Here is an 11,193-nt window from a genome sequence, read left to right as displayed (position 1 = left end):
TCAGCTTGATCTGCTTAGCTCACTCGCTCAGACATTGATTGAGTCATTACGTATTAATTCCAGTTAAGAAGATTTCATACTAAGTGCTATATGAAAACAGAGAAAAATAGATTGTTGTATGCCTGTTCACATTTCTTACATTATATGAATTTTATTTATTTGAGAATGCATAGTTTGGACACATCTGTGCTGTAACATAGAACTAACTGCCAAAACAAAGGAAACATTTCAGGAAAGGAGGGATAAAAAGCATATGAAGAACAGGTGTTTCCCCAGAGATGTTTTTTAGTTAATTGAGCAGATGAACATTCTGTCACATGTAAAGTCACGTGTAAGCATGATGGGAGATCATTGAGAGATGAGAAAGTAGTGCACATTTGACAAGAGCTTTTTAGAGACTAAGATGTCTCAACTTGCTAATGCTTTTATGAGGAACAGATGAAAATGTCAAGATAAAGTGAAGATAATGTTTGTATTTAAGTGTAAGTGTGTGTGTCTGTGTGTGTGTGTGTGTGTGTGTGTGGGGGGGGGGGGGGGGGGGGTCATTGCCATGGGTCAAATAACCAGGAAAATAATGATATAGTTACAAGCATCATCCTTCACCTGCCGTTCTATAAGCAAATAAGTAGGCTACATGTGTGGCACACACCAAATTCGGATGGGAGCAGTCTCTTCCAGAATAACAATGTCTCATTCCACAGGGAGCATGTACTGAATGGTTTGATGTGCACGGAAACAAAGTGCACTATATCGTGGCTCCAGAGTGCGACCAAAAATCTGTCAAGTGCGACTAAACATTTTCATTGGTCGCACCGGTGCGCCTGACATTTAGCAGGTCTGTCTGTCTGTGTGTGTTTGTAGGGGTTTTTTCCCCACCCGCATTCTGCGAAGACCCGCCCCTACTTTGCCTCTGATTGGCTCTGACCCTGATTTTCTTCTTCGCTGAATGCGGATGGGGGAAAAAAAAAGATAAGGCTTGTGTGTATGTGGGTGTGAAACCGCGCCATGTACTCCTCGAGCGAAATCACAACCTGAAAACATACCGGTAATTCAAAATGAAGAGAGCCACTGATTGTTTTTTTTTTCTGCAAGAAAAGTGCTGCGGTGCCCGTTACACCTGTACCCGGCCCTGAAAGGCCAAGCCCATACCCGACATCATCGGCGGAGGTAACCGCTCCACCACCTGTCTCCCCTGTCCCCGGTAAAATGCCTAATCCTGACCCAACATCTTCGGCGGAGACAGCCTCATCTGACTCCGAGGCGGAGCCTACCACATACAAAAAGGCCAAAATATATGCCTTTCGCAAAGAATGGCTTGTCCAATTTCCGGGGCTCAGATATAATAAAATGGCCAACATTATGCATTGCATTTATTGCAAAGAGTGCGAACAAAGCATGGCTTGGAACAGTGCTTTTGCTGTCGGAGCATCGACGTTCGTTCCGAATTGAAACATTAAAAAAGCACGTTTCCAAGAAACACGTCCTGTGCCGTGACAGGTGCGTGGCCAGCAGAACAGCCCCCTCCCTGCAGCTTTTCAGCGCCAGGCAGCGACAAACCGAAGCAGTGAGGAGTTAGGCATGATAATAAAATTTAACACTGCTTATAATATAGCCACAGAAGAGCTACCTTGTACTAAGGTTAAATCCCAGATCATCCATATGAGAAAGAACGGGTTAAATGTAAACAGTTGAGGTTATTGCGATTTCTTGTTTGTGCTGTGATTTAAATAAATTAAAATATATATATATATATCTATATCCGCACCTTTATTCCTGTTTACAATCATTTACATAATGTGTTAAGAGAATACAAATGTGTATGGGAACTGACCAAAAAGGTAACGCTTTAACTGTATTATTGCGGCGCTAAAATGCGCGGTGAAAAGTTAGGGCGCAGCAGTACAACCAATGTAAAAAGTTAGTCTGCAGCCCAGTATAAAGCAAAGCAATCTCAGTCACTAAATCTCAACCAAATTGAACTCTTACAGGAGAGCGTGGAGTGATACCTGAAATAGCATTTTCCAATACCATCAACACAAGACAAAACGCTGGTATTTCTTGTGAAAGAACGGTGTTGCATCAGCTAACGGTTCCAGAATCTTGCTACATTTATGCAAAGGGGCACACAAGCAGTGGTGGTAGTTTGTGGTGAACCAGTGCTCTATTAAGACGGTTAATGATGCTGCTGTTTCCCATATTTTGGCAAATATTTTCTCAGAAGGTTATTCAGTCCTTCTCAGGAGGGATGAACTAATAAATGTGTGTCAAGACTTGCTCTGAAGCCTTTGCCACACTGCCACCTAGTGTTCAGACAGTCTGTCACACACAGGCATCAATATTAACTATCTCACAACTTTTTTTTCTTCCCAGACTGATGCACTCACTTGTGGAGTCTGGTTGCTTGGTTACCACTTTAACCTTCACATATTTTTTTGAAGGCAGGATTCAGATAGGTAACTATGGAGACAGGATATATGCTTGAGGATATGAAACCACATTTGCTGAGGTATTCAGACTCATTATAAACAGAGACTGATGTACAATTGCAAAAATAACAGACACTAGGAAACATAAAACAGGACTAAGGTGAGTTAAAAACAAGAACATTAAAGGTTTACTTACATTTTCATATGGCATACATAATTGAAATACAGACAGAGAATGCCAAAATGTTTTGCTGTAGTATAAAGAACTGTGTGTTTGGGTGTTTGTTTTTTTTCCTTCTTAGAGGAGGTCACACTGCAGTTTGTATGTAAATTAAGAGAAAAACTTTTTTGTGCAAATGGCCTTAGTGTTGGCATTTGGATTAATGTGCCCTTTAACATGGCAACGACAAAAACATCAAACAAAGCAAAACAAAACAAAAAACTAGCTACTGTTTTAAAAACAAAATGATTTGTAGTGATGGATAATGCTAGGGTTTTGACAGTGTTCAAAAAACATAGTTTAATTTGGAATGCGTGGAACCTGTTTGTCAAATATGAGAAGAGTCAGTGGGCAAAAAGACATTTTGCACTGATGCTAAACCGTAGTCATGTAAATAGTTCAAAACATTAGTGTTATTGACCATTTCTTAAAGAGGCACAGCATGAAGTCAATATAAGTTACAAATTTGGTCATATTACCATTCAGACACGGTGTAAATACGCATGAAGCACTGTCATGGAAAAGGGTTTCTGAGCTGGGCATTGAACCAAAAGAAGAGGTCAATCTGTTTCCATACTTAAAATTATAAGAACACAAATACCTGATGGATTAAAATATAACAGAGGTAGATGTAACCCGTCATGACACAAATGCCTTCTCAAAACTGTTACATTTACAAACTTAGCAGTCTTAAATCTATGCTTTGTTTGTTAAAACATGGGAGGGTAGTAACCCAAGACAGACATGGACATAATGGAAGTGGGTGGATTTCTGTGATATTGTAAAAACAGAACCCTTAAAAGATGCCGTGATACATAATATCTCCCCCCAAAAAAATCCAAAATATCAATCACTTTGCAACTCCTGTCAAGCCAGCATCCATTAAAGTGGAGCACTGGAGTGGAGAACTCCAGCTAAATTGTCTTGTGCATGCAATATTAAAAAGACATTCTAAATGAAGTACAATAAGTAATTGGAATGCTTTTGATAAAAACAGAATAAAACACATTTCCCTCACACATTTTGGGGTTTAGAAAAGCATGTAAAAATGCAAATTTTTCATCTCATAAACTTGCAAGTGAAATTCTCTCAAACCCATACATCTGCACAGTTTTTTGTTGGTGTTGAGCTATAAAATGCAGCAGCCACGTCTTCCTGATGTAGGAGAAATGGAGACTCTCTACTTAATGAGGTTTGAGGATTTGGGAGTGTTTAACATTTCAGCCTGTCTCCATTCAGAGACAACAGATGCTGCTGATGGACTAAAACAGCTGAGTCAAACGGAGTCTTTGACAATCACAATAACAAGGTGCTCCTCTTCGAGTTTACCTAAAGTCCTGAGGGCTGTTTGGAGGTACTGTTGGGAGAACTCACATGGTGGAAAGGCGTAGAGCATTCCACCCATCTCCCGTTCTTTAGGACCCCCCAGAGGCAGGCCTATGACCCCTGCTGCCTGCTTGTTCCTGAGGTAGGTCACCAGGTTCCGGAGAAGGCGCTTCTGGAGGCCAGGCTCGGGTGGAGGGGCATCTCTGTCTATGGGACCCTGGACGGCCAGGAGAACGGCATAACCATCAGGGCTACCCAGCTTGATCCGTCGGGTCACCTCATCCAACTTGGGCTGGTCCAACCGCAGTCTCTGAGCGATCTTGAGCTGGGTAATCTTGGCTCCTCCTCCTGGTGCCTGGTTGTCTTTCATGAGGGCCTGTAAGAAGCTGAGCCCACCCTCTAGCATGTGCATGTTGGTGGGGAAGCAGCTGTTTTTGAGGACTAAAGCTCCATGCCAAACGCGATTCAGGGTCTGGGCATACTCGGACAGAGTGCTTGGCTTTTTGGGGTCGGACTTTGTTTTATCCGTTTGCGAGTCAGGGGTCTAACTCGCTCTTGCGGTGATTGCGGTCTTGCTCGCCGTCCTTCTTGTGATGTGTGGAATCGTCCTGAGCGGACTGCTCGTCGCCTGAATGGCGGCTGCTGTCAGGGGTGTGGTCCTGGGGTTCAGAGGTAGAGTCTGGCAGGCGACCACTGGCCCGGTCAGGGCTGTCTTCTGGTGTTGATGGAGCAGCTGGACCTCGAACCTTTGACCTACCCCTCTCATCAAAGGGTCGCTCATTTGAGAGGCTTCTGCGTTTACGACGCTCCTCCCACACTTTGCCCAGGCCGCGTTCCAACTCCCTGTCTTTAGCCCAACGCTCCCGGCTCCGGCTGCGTGCCCTCTCCCTGCTGAAAGCCTCTACCCGTCGCTCTAGGCTCTTCGGCGGACTGGTCCAGTCCCGGTCAGAAAGACCACGCTCTCGTTCCCGCTCTGCAAACAATGGGTGAGAGGGTGAGCGAGCCCGCGCCCTAAGTTCCCTCTCTAGACTGCGGTGGCGCCCATAACCGTCACCAAGTAAGTCATAATGGGCTGGCAGTGTGACTGGAGGCTGGTACTGCTGAGGATAGCTGCGTGTCTCCTCCGCTTTGGCAAAATCCACACGAAGTCTGCGATTAGGGCCTCCAAGAGGGAAACCGCGCATCTGTGCACACGCAGCTTGGGCAGCATCAAGGCTTTCATAATGAATGTAGGCGAAGTTGTCCCCCTTGACATAGTCAATGGTCCGAATGCTGCCAAAGCGATCAAACTCGCGGGCTAAAGCTGCCAGTGACGTGTTCGGACCCAGGCCACCAACCCACAGTCGTGTGGTGGGATTGGCTTTGCCGTACCCGATCTTCACTGGGTTTCCACCGATAACCCGGCCTTGCATGGCCACTTTGGCTCGGTGTGCCATATCCAGGTTCTGAAATTTGAGAAAAGCATAAGCACCACCTTGACCACGTGCAGGCCGTTTAATCACAACCTCCTCTATTATTCCATACTTATCGAAGCCTTGTCTTAATTCCGCCTCTGATACATTGTGATCGAGGTTGCCAATGAAGAGATTCCTCGTGGCTCTCTGATCATCTTCAGGTTTTAAGTCCTCCTCAGGTAGCTGATAGGTATAAGAACGGCCCCTCTCCTCTAAAGCACTATAATAATCTAAGACCCGCTCCCGTTCTCTGCTCAGTCCAATCCCCTCCACATAATGCCTCGGTCGGGCATCCCTGATGGCACTGCCTCCAGGTCCAGGGGAGAGGGATCTCTGTCTGTAAGGATAAGTCCCGTGCAGAGGCACATAGCTAACATCAGGCGGCGTGCAGCTGCGGCGTCGCATGTACATAGGCTCAACTTTGAGGGGGCGGTCATACAACACTAACCTAGCTTTAGCATGCCTGGCTTCCCTTGCGTTATCCGTGTGTCTGAAATTCACATATGCAACCCGTCCCAACTCCGGTGTGTGAGAGAGTTTAACACTGACATCTCCAAACTTTTTGAACTCATGAAACAGTCCATCTTCGACATGTTCGTCTGATAGCTGCGAGCCCAGGTTGCTAATGAGTAAAGTCTTATATTCTAGTCCGCCTGTTCCCCTGCTACTGAGAAGGTCGGCTGCTGGTTTACCTTTGGGTAGTACCGATGTCGCCCGCAGAGGTGGTCGACCAATGAGACCGAGTTCGTGGTGTGACCGGTGATGGAGAGTGTCCGCAGCGGCACCACGGTCTTCCCTAAGACGGGGCTTCTCACGTTCTCTGCTCCGGCTCCGCGCTTGGTGTTTATGATAATTTCGGCTCTCGGCAAGCAGTAATGCAAGTGGAGGCGGAGGACCGTCCTCTCTCCTGTTCACCTCTCGGTCCCGTTCTCTCTCCCGGATCCGTTTTGCAATAGCTCTTGCAGGACTATTATCCCGCTCGGCCTGTCTTTTCATTTTCAATGATGCTCAAACTTTCTCGTGCGCCTGCAAAGAAAATCCGGAATGGAAGGTAATTTCTCGGTTTTCGGAAACGTTGCACATCAAGGTTATCCGTGAAGACAGCAGGAAATATCTTTATATCGTAAAGGCTGCACTGTACTGAAAATGATAAAGAAAAACACAATTAAAAACATAAGCATCGCTTGACTAGTGTTTAGGCCGCCATCTTGGACAAAAGGAATGTGCGCGCTCGGCCGGTGGGAGGAGTTTGAAACGACGTATTTTAGCTGTCAATGACGTCACGCATGAGTACAATTTGCGCTTAAAATGAGTTTAGTGGTTAGTTTAAGGGTTCCTAAATTGTGGTTAGAGGGTTCAAAGCGGTCTGTGGATGAGTTTCAGTGTACTTGTGGTTATATTTACATGCACAGGACTGTTTAGCTTACTTTATTTTAGGAAAAATATGTCTATGAGCATGCATTTTTACTATCCCACGTATTTCAGCAAAAATTGTGTCCCATCCTTAGCCCATGTGTTACCACATGACAATTTTACCTTAAACATCTACTTATCAATAAGAACATAATTTTAATTGTGCTTTTAGTCATTTATATGCAAGCAGCATCAGACCACTAACCTTTTACAAAAGCTTGTCACAACCTAGCCTGCTGACATACTTAATTCCTGGCATTTCACTGAGAGTAAACTGGACAGATGCTCTTATTTGTTACTGCCAATTTATGCATGAAAAATGTGTAAATATGCAAACGAAGGGGACATTGTAATGTCCTTTCATCTCAAGGCAGCTGAAATGCTTGACACTCCTTAGAGGCAGTAAATCCATTCATGTCTTGAGTGAATATGAGCATTTACTGGGACATCTCTATTCTGCTGAATTGTGTTAATCCATCTCAGGTTAATCCATTCCTCTCACTGATGAAACAACCTCATTGTCACTATGCTCAAAAGTATAAATTTCATACCAAAGCTTCCCTATTTGCTCTAAAAAATAGGAATTTAGTGTACCTCCAAAGGATATGAGGTAGTTTTGGCAAATGACAAATGCTCATTTCATTCAAAATGAGAGAATGTCTTAAGAGAAGCACAGTGAACACTACAACAATAGGAATCCAATTTATGAAATAAGCATGCATCAGATGTATTTCAAACACAGGCCAAAATGGAGAATTCTTGTTTAAAATGTCAGTAAAATTTTGCCCATGAATGTAAGTAAAATCTTTTAAAAACATTTGCAATATCTAATTATTAGACACAAAATGTAAATAAACAGCAGATGTTGAAAACATATTCAGGGAAAAAGGGCAAGGAACACTGAGCCAAATTTTCAGTTTTCTTGTTTTAATGAAAAAGTATGGTACAACCGTAATAAACATCAGGTTTTTACAGCAAAGACTTTTCACTTGAGTATCACAATTTGTGATAGAACCTTCCTCCTTTTTCTAATTTATATAATATTAGAATGAAATAAAAAATTCTATCCCTTTGCAAAACAAAACAAAAAAACAAAACAAAACAAAAACCTTGTCAGACTATCAGGTGGTTCATTGGCTGCACAGCGCAAATTATCCACCCACGATGCCTTTGGCCCCTCCCTTGGTCCCATATTCCACATGAGAGATTACAGTTCTGTCCGTGCTTTGGCTGCATTTGGTGCATACTTGGGCATAAGTTCATTTATTTTGCGGATGAAATCGGACTTCTCCACGCAGCCTTTACATGATTCTCCCCATTCTTCCAGAATTTTCTTCAGGTCCTTAACCTTTAGTTTCTTCAAGTCCACTGTACTCAGGTCCACTTGTTTATCTAGGACGACAAATACACAGTTCTCTTAGGGTAGCAGAAATAAATTCAAATTAGTGCCGTTTAAATTGATGTTTGCATTTGTGCACATTATTCCACAAGTTAGTCTCTTACATTTGAAATGAAGGGTATGGCGTATTATAACACGTGTGGTATTTTTGTCCCATAGAGACCAAACATGTACAGCATCTGAGTCTGTGCCAATTGAACACTGAGATAATTCAGTTTTTGGGTGGCTATGTTAGTTTGAAGACAGACAGTGTGTCAGCGCTATGTAAGATTTTAGAAAACGTCTCCAGTGTCATGTTACTTTGACAAGAAATGCATTCACCCACAGCGTACACCGTAAATATTCACAGACCTCAAACAAACATTTGTTAACATACCATATTTCAGTTCACAGATCTGGCTGTCCTTTTTCTTCAGTTTTTCACAAATCTTCTCCACTGGCACATGGTAACTCATGGGTTTGGAGACTTCATTTGTGATTTTTGTGGCTGCATCGCTTGTTGCTCCGATGTAATAACACTGGATTCAAACAGAAATACATGACAAATAGTAGCAGTTCATTAAATAAGACATATTCTGCCATTCTGTTATACACTTCATAGTATTTTGACAGGAAGACTAGGTCTTACCAGTCTGTTTTCCTTTCCCTTGGCATCTTTGCAAGCTTTTATTAAGGCCTTTTCAATGGCTTCATTGGTGAACTGTGCATCATTATCTTTCAGTGACTGATAAAACCGCCCAAGGAAACCAACACATACTGCAATGACAGAACAGAAACTTTGTTAACTTATGATCAATAGATGTTTTGCTCTCTTTAAAATAGGTCATTCTTTGGCTCTCCGTGACTCTGAAGATACAGTGTTTGAAAATATTTTATCCCACTTGCAAAATAATCAAGGGAACTGAACTAGATTCTCTACTTCAAGACATTGTCTGACAACTTACACCTATATATTGAAAGGTTGCACAGACAGAATGTAAACTTGCATGTTACACTGGGGTGTTCTGACAGGAGTAGCTGAATTCGGGGTCTTGCTAATGTTATTGTTTACATGACGTGTTTATTGCTCTACGAAAGTCGTAGATTACATAACACAATGAACAGCAAACGTCTGCACTAAGTAAGTTCTATACTAGCCAAAAATCACCAAGCAGAAAAGACCACTGCAAGCGACTTTCAAGAGTCTTTTCGCAAGAATGAGAACACGGTTACTCAAACTGCCTGGCACAAAGAAATGTCAGACAAAATCATTAGACGGACGTAAATATTAGCAAACACATGACACGTTCAATAGATTCCAGTTTTCAGGTTTTAAGAGCTATCTGATTACAGAACAGTTCAGACCAGTCACTTCCGGAAGCCACCGGCCGGGCAAAGACTGTACTCCTAATGTAAAGTTGCGAACACACATCAGTTGCTACTAATGCTACCTACTTGGACTACCTATTTCCCCCCACATCCCGTCACTAGTTTTTCCCCAATTGACCACTGAATCAAAACGTGTCGTCAACATCTAATCATAAGATGTCCTCAATTTCAGTTTCACTACAACCCGTCACATAACTACTTATCTTAATTAACACAATAAGGTTAGCTTGTGAACTAGCATCATGTTACACATCAGCTTACCTTCACACTCTCCATCTTTCAAAGCGTTGATGGTACTGGGCAGCAAAGCAAGGGCAAGGGCGACAGAAAGACCACTAAAGCATAACATTTTGTGCGCAATAAATACAGCTAGCTACTTAAATACAATAAGATAAGATGTACCGGACCACGACTCATCTATAAGTAATTCCAAAGAGTTCAGATACCGGTTCGTCAGAACGTAATGTACCGATTCAACACGGCTTCCTATTTGGTGAGCCCGCCCATGTAGATATCCAATTGGTTGCCTTTCCACTCTTCACAAAACAATTGGTTTTCTCGCTGCCACACTCCACGCACTGTCAGCTGATAGGATCTTAACTATTCAATCCAGGGACAGAGTCCAGTTGGCGCCTCCCGATTGGGTAGATGACTACACGAACTGACGTTGTGTAATTTCTGGACGTTTCAATATTAATCACATGTTAATTACAGGCATGCCGGTAGCTAGTCAACATATGTACTATTAGTTTGTATGTACCAATGTACCAATCGTTTTTGTTATTGGTGAATATGAAGACACCTGACTGCCCATGTGTCATCCAAGTGCTCTCATTTCCTTAAAACGAATAACATCTGCTAACGAGATGTAGAACTTAAAAAGTCAGACTTGGTAAGTGTAGAGTTAATGACAAATGCGATAGATAGATAGATAGATAGATAGATAGATAGATAGATAGATAGATAGATAGATAGATAGATAGATAGAGACAAAATGTTTTCCCAAGGCCTTACACCCATTTGTCAAACTCCTCTTGAGAGGAGTGTATGAACGTGCAAAAGAAATGTGAAATGGTTGGGATGCTGGTTCTGGGGCACTGAAACTCTTCGGCTATGTAACACAAGATATAGAAATGTGAACTCTTACTGATCAAATGCAATTCTGCTTTTAATATGCTTTTTTTTTTTTTCTTGAGATGACAGTTGTTTACTATAATACTGAAAAATCAGTGTCTTCGGGCAGTTACTCTGGGTGAGAAACAATATAATATGTTTGATCACACAATGAAAGTAATCACAAAGCCCAAAGCAACAAGGAAAACTTGAGTCAATAAAACATTATCTTTAATGTTAAGCATTATTAATGAATTACACATCACAGCAGTTAAGTGCGTAGGAAAAATGTGTATTTACATCTAAAATCCACATCACAGTTTTTTTTTTCATGCTAGCACAATATATACAAAGAAATTAAACATCGAATACTTGTACAAAGGTTTCTTATCTCTTAATGGTAAAATGTAAGTTGAGCTCCAGATTTATCTTTGATGCAAAATACACAAAGTAACAAGTGATTAGGCAATTGAA

General features: G+C 42.2%; 2 protein-coding genes across 2 annotated transcripts; both read right to left on the bottom strand.

The window, feature by feature from the left end:
• Window positions 1–3,922: 3,922 nt before the first annotated feature.
• Window positions 3,923–6,422, bottom strand: rbm15b (RNA binding motif protein 15B). Its single transcript, XM_030777886.1, is given in 2 exon segments — window positions 3,923–4,513; window positions 4,515–6,422. Coding segments are annotated over 2 exon segments (2,499 nt in total).
• A 1,345-nt stretch (window positions 6,423–7,767) lies between these two features.
• manf (mesencephalic astrocyte-derived neurotrophic factor) lies at window positions 7,768–10,076 on the bottom strand. Its single transcript, XM_030776294.1, has 4 exons — window positions 9,868–10,076; window positions 8,867–8,994; window positions 8,615–8,756; window positions 7,768–8,231 (listed from the first exon to the last, which is right to left on the bottom strand). Exons 1-4 carry the CDS (start codon window positions 9,953–9,955, stop codon window positions 8,047–8,049), a joined length of 543 nt encoding a protein of 180 aa, XP_030632154.1. The 5' UTR covers window positions 9,956–10,076; the 3' UTR covers window positions 7,768–8,046.
• Window positions 10,077–11,193: the final 1,117 nt, after the last annotated feature.

This window comes from Chanos chanos, chromosome 6, assembly GCF_902362185.1.
Source record: "Chanos chanos chromosome 6, fChaCha1.1, whole genome shotgun sequence".
Taxonomy (NCBI): domain Eukaryota; kingdom Metazoa; phylum Chordata; class Actinopteri; order Gonorynchiformes; family Chanidae; genus Chanos; species Chanos chanos.
This window is presented reverse-complemented; position numbering and strand designations above follow the sequence as displayed.